This window comes from Alosa sapidissima, chromosome 1, assembly GCF_018492685.1.
Source record: "Alosa sapidissima isolate fAloSap1 chromosome 1, fAloSap1.pri, whole genome shotgun sequence".
NCBI classification, from domain to species: Eukaryota; Metazoa; Chordata; class Actinopteri; order Clupeiformes; family Clupeidae; genus Alosa; species Alosa sapidissima.
This window is the reverse complement of record NC_055957.1, coordinates 18,041,114-18,053,725: the sequence shown is the minus strand read 5'-3', so window position 1 is coordinate 18,053,725 and position 12,612 is coordinate 18,041,114. Positions and strand designations below refer to the sequence as shown.

The following is a 12,612-nucleotide window of genomic DNA, read 5'->3' as shown; positions in this document are numbered from 1 at the left end:
ATTGAATTTGTACTTGTTTGGCGATTTTTGCTGAGATACTCGGATATTAGAACTAGTATTGTGTAAATGGAAGGCAGAGAGGGCAGGGGCACAAGCTGTTTCAAGCACGCACACAAGAGTGCAGACGAAAATGAACTTTCAGTCCTGGCCACCCTTATTTGTATGTGTTGCAGCTGGTGAGTTGGCTTGCTGTTGCCATGGAGTTTCCAGGACTGAAAAATACCTGTTACATCATAGGATACAGCTGGACATAAACACAACAACACACACACACACACACACACAAATAGCAGGTGGTTTTGCAGCAGCAGGTTTTGAGGCTAATAGATTATTGATCAGAGGGTCAGAGCACATCTCAACCCCTCAGTGCTCTGGCCTCGACTAGCCAGCCTGCCATGTGCCCATACTGCACTGGGTAAACAGAGAAAACACACAAACACAAACACACAAACTCACTACTGTACCATCACTCACACACACACAACAGAGAACTGACAAAATGATGCAGTCTCACACAGCAACACTTTCACAAAACCAAACCTTCATACCTGCACACACACACACACACACACACACACACACACACACACACACACACACACACACACACACACACACACACTCACACATACACACACACATACACACACACATGCGTGTACACACTCACACATACACATACACATAAACACACACACAAACACACACACACATGCGCGTACACACTCACACATACACATACACACACACATACACACACACATGCGTGTACACACTCACACATACACATACACACACACACACATGCGCGTACACACTCACACATCCACACGCACACACAAACAAACATTCCTCTGACAACACGACTCCTCTGAAAAACACATCACTTTACTGTATCTCTCCTAACTCCCGTTTCGATCGTCCTGCTGTTATCTCACTTTCCGCCATCCATCTCTCTCTCTCACTCTCTCTCTCTCTCTCTCTCTCTCTCTCTCTCTCTCTCTCTCTCTCTCTCTCTTCTGACTTCTTCATCTCTCTTCTTCCTCCTCTTCACTCTTCTTCCCTCTCCTCGGTCACCTTTTGCCCAGTGTTCTCCTGCAATCATCCGTCCCCCCCCTCTATGCGTACTCTGCCTGTCAGACTTCTCGTGATTGTCCTGCTAGGTGAGTCATTTAAACTCTGCGCTCATCCCCTCTGCCTCTCTCTCTCTCCTTCTCTCGCTCTCACACACACACTCTATCTCTCCATCCATCCTCTGCCTGTGCGGCAGGGGAATGAATCTTCTCCTCTCTCGCTTTTCAGTCTTTTCCCTCTCTCACTCACTCTAAATTTCTCTTTTTTTTTCCAGCCTTGCTCTCTGTCTTTCCTTCTCTCTCTCTCTCTTATTACACTCTGCCATGAAGCGACATCCCTCCATCTCCATCTCGTCCCTCTTTCCTCTGTATTGCTTGTGTGTCCTCTCTTCACCCTGTCCACGTTCAGCCACCCGCTCCACTGGCATCAGTCACCTCGAGCCCAAGCATATAGCACTGAATGTGGGCAAAGCCATATGTCTGGACCAAGGTTCTTTACACTGACACGGTAATACTCACCTGGCATGGTGATCTCAGGACACTACTGACAGGTCAGTCTCACGTAAAAATAACAACACACACAGAAACTCACAAACACACCCACACACATACAAACTCACAAACACAGTAACGCTGAAGGAGTTAGAGGTATTGATTCTTGCCATGGTAACCGCAACCGTTGCGTATTCCTACAAGAAACACTGTATTATTTTCTCTGTTCGGTAGCTAGGTTCACAATCATGCCCAAACACTTCTCTCATTGTCCTGCAACATGCGCATTCTTGTGCAAAACAAATCAACTTGTAAAGTGACTATCAGTGGCAGGACACTTGTTTGACCTAATCTGTAAGGCACTCAAGTCACTGCATCTTAGCATTCAGACACAGCTTCAGTGGACGCGTGTAATGACCCTGCCTCACAGCCAGCTTGTATCTGGGGGGGGAAACTAGCTGTCTGTGGTGAATGCAGGAGAGGCTGGAGCCTTGTTCTCAGAGAAGAGAGAGAGAGAGAGAGAGAGAGAGAGAGAGAGAGAGAGAGAGAGAGAGAGAGAGAGAGAGAGCAGGACATGCTGTGTGTTCCAGTAGGGCTGTCACAGAGAGCAAATTAAGAGATGATTCTGTGGATGAAAACGCATCGTAATAAGCCTGTTGATGTGTTTTCATTGTCAAAATAAATAATAATTTAATATCCATAAGAAAAGTGCTCCTGGGAGACTACTTGGAAGCACTCTCTCTCTCTCTCTCACACACACACACACACACACACACACACACACACACACACACACACACACACACATCCATCTCCCCACACACATTTCATTGTGAATTACCAGCATCATATGGTGCAGCCTTACTGTTTTGTTTTGTTGTTTACACTGCATCACACAGGCCCTTAACAGCTCCACAAACTGGCACCTCTCCCTCACCCCCTCAGCTCCCTCCCTTTCTCCTCTCTCTCTCTCTCTCTCTCTCTCTCTCTCTCTCTCTCTCTCTCTCCCTCTCTCTGTCTGTTTGTAGTGGTGTGGTTCTGGGTGTGAGTTTTTCCCATCTCCCTCTCCTCACCTTGTCCTTGATCTCTGTATTCTCTGTGTGAATGATTGGCCCCTGTGTTGTTCCCCTGGCCTCTCCTGAGGAGGGCTGCAGTGGGGGAAATGAACGCGGCATGCTCGCCGTGACAACCTTGGAGGCCCAGCTGGGACTCCTGGCGCCTGTAGGGCTGCGTGCATCTTGATGGGGGGAGCTGGAGTCACAGAGCAGCTCAGGGCTGAGATCTATGGATATATTTGTGCTGGATGAGTCTCTTGGGTTGTATATGTTTGCTTTCAAATGTCTTTGATGACCCCCCCCCCCCCCCCACACACACACACACACACACTTTTTTGACACGTGTGTCGTGTTTGTCACGGTTCTCGTTCCCCGCTTATTCTCGGGAGTAGAACATTTATAATTCATATTGGGTGTTTTTCATTTCCATTTATATGTGGAGTTGATATTCACTGTTATCGAAAGCGTAGTAAAGCAGGGAGAAAGTGTACATGTTATCGCTGTCTGTTCTCCCAGGCAATTGATCTCATTTTCTGCCCTGACTGTGGAGCAAGATGCAGAATTCAACAGCATCATGCCCTCTGAAGTGTACAGATTAAATGTGTTGTTTTCCACTCCAGAGATATATGAAATGGAATCGGGAAATAAAAAAAGCAACCACGCGGCTTTGTTGTTGCCTCTCCCATGCCATGTTTCCTTCTCTTCTTTTATTAAAACGCCAGCAGACCCACCCAGTCTCGTCCCGGCTTTGATCTCATCGAGGGAGACTGGGAGGCGGTGGGCTGTGTGGTGATGCAGGGGGTTTTTGAGTGCACCTGACACAACCCCCAACTCCTCAACATGTTTGTGGATCAGAGGAAGAGTGCGGGGCCTTGCATGCTCCGGGAGCCTCCACACAGTGTGGAGGCTCCCGGAGCTGTGTGGTGATGCAGGGGGTTGTGGGGGCTGTGTGGTGATGCAGGGGGGTTTTGAGTGCACCTGACACAACTCCTCAACTCCCCAACTCCCCCCCCCACCCCCCCCCTGAGTGGACGAGGACGAGCCTGTGCACTTTCCACCACCACCACAGAGCCTTCCTGAGGGCCTGGCAAGTCCCGCGTCGGAGCCGGGCGAGTCGGGAGTCTGGGGGGGGGGGGGGGGGGGGGGGTAGGGCAGGGGGGCAGGGGGGGGGGGGGTAGCGGAGCTAGAAGGGCATGGAGGAGCAGAACGTGAGAGAGCACCGCGCCCTTCGTCAGCCCGTTGTCGGTCAGCGGCACGGCGAGTAAGTCGGATGCCCTTCCTGTCGGCGTCGCGCGTCGAAAATGTCATTAGCTGGACTGATGAGGGTCGAGCTAAAATGGCCGCCATTAAGGCTCCACCGCCATGTAATGTCGATTATGAGGCATTAATGAATTCACTGGCGGACTAATTAATTTCAGGGAACGAGCCAAAGCGGGGTGGGGGGGGGTGGGGGAGTTGGGGGGGAGTGCTTGTTGGGGGCAAGTGCCCTCACGTGCGGCATGGAATGCAAACAGCCTGGGTTTCGTAGGCAGACTTGGTAAGTGTTTAGTGCCCCTTGTGCATGTCCTTGTGCATGCACTCCCCCCCCCCCCCCCCCGACACCCACCCACACACATGTACACACACAGCTACACAGACCACCAACACACCAACAGAAAACACGGATACATTCACTCACTATATTTACAGAAATAATATATATTGATATTTGAAATAATCATCATCGATCATTACTCACTGTATATAAGCACTGCACACATATACTGTACTTATCTGTCCCTACAACACATCGCCTACACAAACAAAATCCCTTGTTTACACACAAACACACACACACACACACACACACACACACACACACACACATGTGGTAGTGATTAAGGGCAACGTTTTAACGTTCTTAATTAACTGCCTTGTTGGTAGTGGTGGCCGTGGCAGGCCGAGGCCAAGCCTGCAGCAAGGCAGACGAGTGAGAGCAAGCTTACTCATGCAGCCAGCGACTCCACCACGTTAGATTTAATTTAACACCGGCTAATGGGGGAGATCCAACCGGCCCCCGCCACGGCTGCCCGCACCCTCCGGCTAAAGCAGCCACCCTGCGGAGCCACGCTGGACACCGGGAACAGGAGGCAGCTATCAACCGACCTATAAACTGGAGCCGTGCTTTATGTGTACGTTTGATTGTGTGGGACTTCATGTGTGACCGTGTTTACGTATCACGCGTTACATATCTCATATATACATATTACTAATACATATACTAATATGTATGTATGAGATATGTATGAGATATGTACATGTAACAACATGGAGTGTTAATGGGATGGAACATGATTGTGACCTTTGAAAGGAGCATACGTGTGTGTGTGGTCTGCACAGTGTGTGGGCATGTGGAGCAGACTGCATAATGTATGTGTGTGTGTAATTGAGCGTGTGATATCTATTCATGCGTCTGACGATGCACATCTGTGTGTATATGTATATGTATATGTATGTGTGTGTGTGCGCGCGAGTGTGTGTGTGTGTGTGTGTGTGTGTGTGTGTGTGTGTGTGTGTGTGTGTGTGCGCACGTGTGTGTGTGTGTGTGTGTGTGTGTGTGTGTGGTTTTCCCCATGTCCAACTCCAGCAGCATTAATATTCTCTGAGGCAGTGTGTCCTGAAGGCCAGGCTGATTTGTGCTTCATCATCCTGAGTCCCTGTTAAATGTTAATGGCTCCTATTTTTACATGAGAGGGGTGGGGGTGTGGGGAGGTGGCCACTGTCTGGGTCACCCCAACCCACCGTGCCCCAAACCCAGCGCCCGCCAGAACCGTCCACAGCACTGGGCTGCCGCGCTGCCCCCGCACACTTCATCAACTATTCATCAGGCGCTCAGCAGAGTTATGTGCGGATAAACCCTTACTTTCAGCTCTGCCGTCAATCAGGCCACATGTGAACATCACACGTAACCCTGCATAGTCCCAGACCTCCAGAATGCTGTGGTCAGTGGTCCGTGTCAATCTCAACTCCAGCTTGGTGGTAATGCCCTCCTCTCACCATCGCAGGCTGATCTGAGGAGTGGGATTAAAATAACTCATTTACAGAAATAATGTAGGGAGGTGAGAGAGCGAGAGAGAGAGAGAGAGAGAGAGAGAGAGAGAGAGAGAGAGAGAGAGAGAGAGAGAGAGATCTTTAATTGATGCCCCTCTGTATGTTCCCACTACTCAGGGGTCAAGGCCCAGCTACAAGTCAACATTGGTGCCTTAACTTTTCCGTCTGAACTACACTTCAACGGAGACTATCAAACAGGATCAAATGTCAGTGTCACCGGCGGTCTGATGAGTGTCTCACTGTTCCCATCACCGCAGTCTGCTCTCAGGTAATACAGCGCCTGACCACATGTGACCTCAATCCAGCGGCTTGTTATTTAGACAGCCTCGACCTGGACGTGACGGAGCCTTATCTGCGCTTAGCTAACGTCTCTCCTGGCATTTATGAGGAGCGACGGCTGGATCAAAGCCTTCCGCTCGCGGGTCAGGCTGCAGGGAGCATAATGGCCGCCGCCGACACCTCCTTGTTATTTCCAATCTCCTTTCCCGTGTGAAGAACAGAGGGGGACTAACGGAGGCCCGCGCGAGCCGTCTCTGCCACACAGTTCACTTCCTCTGTTTTCAGTCGTGGTGAAAGCAAGTGGAGATTAGAGGAACGACCGTGTGGAGGACAGCATTTGTCAGCTGGCCGCGGATAAGTCAGCGAGGTGTTTTGTTTTCCAGGAGAGGTGTAATAATGCTGGTGTCAAAACACCAGATGTCTCATTTTAAACAGAAGCAGGAAGAGAGAGAGGGAGGCCTACTAGAGAAGGATCACAAGGAAGTAACAAAGTGCAGAGAGTGTGTGTGTGACTGTGTGTGTGACTGTGTGTGTGTGTGTGTGTGTGTGTGTGTGTGTGTGTGTGTGTGCGCATGTGTGAAGATGGACTCATGGATACACAAATAAACAAAAGTAGAGATGTATAGTGATAAGAGATACAGAGAGAGAGAGAGAGAGAGAGATAGAAAGAAAGAGGAAATGGATTGTGAGAGGAAAATGCAAGATGACTTTTCTGTTTTTTAATTTTTCCTGAAGCGATGTGCTGAAGCGATGTGCTCATGAGCTCCCAAGAGGGACAATTATAAAAGTGTGTGACTGAAAAGAGGCCCAAACTCATCACTCACAGGCCTCCGATCACAAGATTAAACACACACACACACACACACACACCCCAGCCATATCAGGGGCTCGTAATGATCTGCTCAACTTCTTCGCTGCTCCCCATAGACCATGTTCAACACTGCCTATCACAGCAGTGAGGGAATGGTAGGTTCAAGTGGACACATTAACCTACAAGTGCATCTCTAGCTCATGACACATGCAGTCACTCCTGCCAACACAAGTACCGTGCTACCAAACTTGTGCAAACTTAATCCTGTAAACAGAGGAGAATGAGAGGACAGATACATGTATTCCATTGCTCTGTGTAAACCAGAGTGCAAGTGCAGATACATGTATTGCATTGCTCTGAGTAAACCAGAGTGAAAGTGCATGCTAGTCATGGACTTTTCTACGGTGCTGGCTGATGCTGTAGTGCAGGGGTCTCCAACCTGTTTTCCTCCGAGAGCTACTTTGACAAAATGGACATGGCCGAGAGCTTTTAGACAGTATGTTAGTAGTAGCATGCCATGTGTTCATATAGCAGATCTCCCCGCCCCTCTGCCTCTTGTTGCCGGGGTGAGTGGGGGGCAGGAGGGCTGCTCTGTGATGATGTAGGGTTGTCCCCGATTAAGGGACATTTTGGCATTAATGGGGAGATTGGGAGAGGGTGGGGGGGGGGGGGGGGGGGTGAAAGTCCCTCTGAGACTCGTTTGTCAGACCAACAACCAAACAGACATGGAAAATTCAGTTTGTTTGTTTATCAGGAAAAGAAAACTATGATCATGCAAACCCTTCCAGCATGTATGCAAAGTGTTGTTATGTAAGGTTGTAATTTAGGGATAATTACGACTCCAAAAACAGAAATGACGTCTGTATTTATGGGTTATTTCATTTTACTATATTCTGGTAAATTGTTTTTGGAGTTAACTTTGGGTATTTCTGTCTTCATTTGTGGTGTGTGTGTGTGTGTGTGTGTGTGTGTGTGTGTGTGTGTGTGTGTGTGTGTGTGTGTGTGTGTGTGTGAGGATGGGAGTGTGTGTGTGTGTGTGTGTGAAAGTGTGTGTGTGTGTGTGTGTGTGTGTGTGTGTGTGTGTGTGTGTGTGTGTGTGAGAGAGAGAGAGAGAGAGAGAGAGAGTGTGTGAGTGTTTATTTGTGCATATCTTAATTCCTATTCATTCCTTTTTATTTTTGGCTTAATCTGTTTTAGCTCTATGGTTTCACATCAATCCAGGTTTGTTCCTTTCCTCTCTGACTGGCTGTCTCTCTTTTCACCCTCATTTGCTCTCCTGTTATTCTCTTCTCCTCCCTCCCTTTCACTCCTTCTCTCCCTCCCTCCTTCCCTGCCTCTCTCTCTCTCTGGCTGCCATGCTTTGTCATGCTGTGTGGGTGGGCCAGGCTCAGGTTTATACAGGGCCATTCCAGGCCAGCGGCGCGCAGAGGCAGGGAGCCTTAGCCAAGTGCTGCCGCTAATGCCCACGCTAATACTAGCACTGACGCTGGCCGGCCCTGCCCACAGCCCAGCACGTCCAGCACGCCAACCCAGCACACCTCCTCCCCTCTCCGGCTAGCCAAGCAGGGGGGCAGGGGGGTGGGGGGGGGGTGCGACTAGGCCTGCCAAAACGCTCCTGGAGACCACAGCCAGAAGGAGGTTGGAAGAGAGGTGGTGGTGGTGGTGTGTGTGTGTGTAGGGGGGGTCTACATATGTGCGTGTGCGTGTGCGTTTGCGTGCATGCATCTGTGTATGTGTGTGTAAGTCTGAGTGCGTGTCTGTCTGTGAGTGTGAAGGTACATCTATGTGTGTGTTTGTGTGTGTGTGTGTGTGTGTGTGTGTGTGTATGTGTGTGTGTGTGTGTGTGTGTGTGTGTGTGTGTGTGTGTGTGTGTCTGTGTGTCTGTGTGTCTGTGTGTCTGTGTGTGTGTGTGTGCATGCGTGTGCACTTGCGTGTGCTTGGGGAGCTCAAAGATTATCCCTCAGCCGCTTCCTTGCCTCTTCTCCACATGAGTGCTCTACATTCTCAGAAAAAAAAACTGAAGACAGAGAAAGAGAGAGAGAGAGACAGAAGAAGACAACGAAACAAAAGAAAAAGCGGAGCCGCAGAGTAAAAGTGTGAAATGCTAACACAACCTCATTGACTCTAATGAAGGATGGGAGTCACCACAGTAATGCCTGAGTGGGCCTCTTTATAGACTGTTTCAAGAGAGTTCCATTATCAGCATCTTATTCCACTGCTTGGTTGAATTTCCCATTGTCCTATGTAATTTAGAACGACCTGTTATCTGCACACCTATGAAGAAGATCCATTTTTTTGGCCATATCACACTTGTATATTAATTCGCCAAACTTGTTAAGTTTAAATGAACTGTCACGTTGCATCCGAGCTGTAAAATGCAGACGTTCAGAACATTGCAACATTGTAGCATATGACGGAGGTGGCTTTTAGCTAGATGGATGACAGCAAGCTAAGTAAAATAGCGATGTTTCAAAGCTAAAGTTCATCAGAATCTTGGGATACGCCCGCTTGACAACGGGAGAGATAGAACTAACGACTGGCCTTTGGCCGTAGCAACCATCCATTTAGAACTAGCAACGCCATTTTGTCCTGTGAGTTGAGAAATTATCCCTTACATAGTTGTTCCCACAAGGCTTCCGTTTTAACATTTCATATGTTATCTTAATGAAGAGGAAGTAGATTGGGACCAAAATAGAACGTTCAAGCATTGTTTTTGTTTTTCTTGTTGAAAGGGTCTATTGGATAAAATTAGACTCGGGGTCTCACTAAGACAACGCCAGTATCATTTAGAGAAGCTATTCTCTTGTGTGGGCACATGGAGCAGCAGAAGGGTCATGAGCAGGCCCAGCTGGCTTGTGGGTACCTAATATCTTTGCAGATATTCTGGGTGTTGAATCAGACCATGAGCTCCCATGCACCTGCAGCGTGTCGATAGCAAATGCAGGCGACTGTGAGGCATCACTGACCCGTAATTAGTGGACGGTCGCTGCCAAAATGTACATCAGTCGGGGTGGTTTTAATAGACACCTTGGCCAAGCTCCTGCAGCGAGGGAGAAAGAGGCCTTGACGGGTCTGGCCTCAGAAAATGTGAAAGGTACAGCCCCATGCAGGGAGCGATTAATAGCCTGGCTTTGCCCAAGAGTTGAGAGGGTGCACTGTGCTGAGAATTCAAAGGGGGGGATTTAGACATACGAGAACCCATCAGAGATCCAGAACATTCATCAATCACCTGGAAAGGTCAGAGGACCAGAAATGCTCAACTTCGGCACCTGCATCAGAGACCTGCTTAGAGAAGGACAAGAGTGTGTCGGGGTGTGTGTATGAGAACGATAGAGCATGTGTGTGTGTGTGTGTTTGTGTGTGTGTGTGTGTGTGTGTGTGTGTGTGTGTGTGTGTGTGTGTGTGTGTGTGTGTGTGTGTGTGTGTGTGTGGAGGAGGGGATGGGGGCAGTTGGCCTGAAAATGTCTCTTGCTGCCCAACTTCAACTGCTACATACTGTACACTATTACTTTAAATAAAGGTCTCTAGTCTTGGGACACTGGCAGCTCTGTATGTGTGAGAGAGAGAGAGAGAGAGGAGTGAAAATGTGCCCTGGAAATGTCCATGGCTCCTGATCGACCACACACCTACCTGCTGTGCTGGATCTTAGAATAAAATCACTCTCATTCTCACTGTGTGTGTGTGTGTGTGTGTGTGTGTGTGTGTGTGTGTGTGTGTGTGTGTGTGTGTGTGTGTTCATGCTGATGTTCAGAATGCTCTCAACACAGCCTTCCTCTCAATCTTTCATTTCATATTTCTGCTTGTTTTGTCACAGTGTTGATTGGTTTCTCAACAGCCCTTCTTTTAAAAGACGTCTATCTGTGATTTTCAAATGACATTTACACATTTAATGTTCACTGATAGTTGATTAAGTCCTTGCTCGTGATTACAGTAAGACATTTCTCTTGTTAAAAGTCAAGGTTTTGATTAACTCTGTCATTTCACATCTCTACATGGGTCCTGAAGGTTATAATTATATGTATGTGTATGTTTGAGAATTCAATGCTTGATGACGATGACACATTATATGAATATTCATATTACCTCTCATACTGTATGTTTAGCGAGGTACAAAGCAACAAAATACATCTTTCATATCTGGTTTTGACAGGAAAGACCTTGACCTGTGCTTATAATCACTACTTTAATATATAATATGGAAAATGTTTCAGCACAAGAAATGTCCAACCTTGGCTGCTTATCTGTGTGTCTATTTGCTGGTTTCATACTGCATGATCCACACACACCCCATACTACCTTGTGCTGCTCATCTATTTTACTCATTTGACACGGAGAGAGGAAGGGAAAACCATGAATGCACTGCAAAAACTGCTCTAATAAAATCTAATGAAATCTAACCAAGTGTTATAATCTTCAATAAATCTAATCTTCAAAAAATCTAGTTGGTATTGTTTTAGTATAAAGAGACTTGCCTAGCACTTTCTTGTAAAATCATTTGACTTTTTAAAGAATACATGTAGTTTGCCGTCTTCCAGTGCGTTAAGCAAATTTGTCCTAAAAACAAGCACATTTGTGCGTTGTGCGTTGTATAGATTTGTCTTGATAAGTCTTCTTAAATTAAGTCAAAGTTATCTTTCAAGAGAGTGCTAGGTAAGTCTCTTGATACTAAAGACAATACAAAATAGATTTTTTGATCTTAATATGAGACTATTACCACTTGGTTCAATGTTATTTTTGCAGTGTGGAGAGACAGAGAGAGAGAGAGAGAGAGATGTGGAGAGGGAGGGAGAGGTTGATATGGAGAAGGAGGAGTATGCTCACCCTTCGGGACTGAATCTCCTTCACGTAGAGTGGCAGAAGAAACTCAGAAACACCCTCCAGCCTGATGCCCTCTTTGGTCACGCGGAGATTTCCCATGCCATCCTGCAGAGAGAGAGAGGGGCAGGAGAAGGGGACAAAAACAAAAGGCTTGTGTCAAGCATTGAAAATAAGTACACTTACAGGTTCAGTTTCCTGGTCTAGGTGGAGAAAGGAACGGTCAAAACATGCATGAAAAAGTATGAAAAAGTATCACTGCTTCAGAATCACACGGACACACACCTGCAACACAAGAGACGGATCAAATGTGCAGTTTTACACACACACACACACACACACACAGGAGCGGTAAATGTTGGTCCCAGTAGGACTCCGCTGTATGATGTGTAACCATGTTTTCAGAACAATTAAATTGTCGAGGGCTCCCGCCTCCCTCTCGCTCTCCCTCGCTCAGTCTAGCTCCAACCTTTCTTTCTCACCTGAACGTTTGGCAGTTGTCTCTCCTCTGCACCTCTTTCTCTTTCTCTCTATCTCTCTCTCTCTCTCTCTCTCTCTCTCTCTCTCTCCCTCTCCCTGGCTTCTTCTCTGGTGAGGTGTAAACCTGTGTGCGTGATTGGATGTGGCAGGTAGTAAATTTAAACGTCTCTCTCAGGCAGGGCGTCGCATTCAATTGAAACGACACAAAAGAGGAGCCCCACAGCTATTTCTCTACCTACCACCCTCCTTCTGCCGGCCTCGCATTCTCTCATCTCTCATCTCTCTCTCTCTCTCTCTCTCTCTCTCTCTCTCTCTCTCTCTCTCTCTCTCTCTCTCTTCCTCTCTCCTGCATGGCTGAAAGGCAACCAGGCTACAATAACTTACATGTATAGCAGCTAGGGGCTTCCATTAAACCAGGTTGAACTGCAGGTTGGATGGACTTTCAATTCCATCTCTGCCCATGTTTCACACACACACACACACACACACACACACACACACATATACACACGCACAC

The 12,612-nt window shown here is 47.7% G+C and overlaps 1 protein-coding gene across 2 annotated transcripts in view; it reads right to left on the bottom strand.

Annotated features, from left to right (window-relative positions):
- LOC121724500 (zeta-sarcoglycan) overlaps positions 1-12,612 on the bottom strand; it is a 228,376-nt gene that overhangs the window by 68,183 nt on the left and 147,581 nt on the right. For both annotated transcript variants that reach the window (XM_042111102.1, XM_042111109.1), the window contains exon 3: positions 11,622-11,723. In XM_042111102.1, the coding sequence (XP_041967036.1) occupies positions 11,622-11,723 (102 nt within the window). The remainder of the gene's footprint in view (positions 1-11,621; positions 11,724-12,612) is intronic.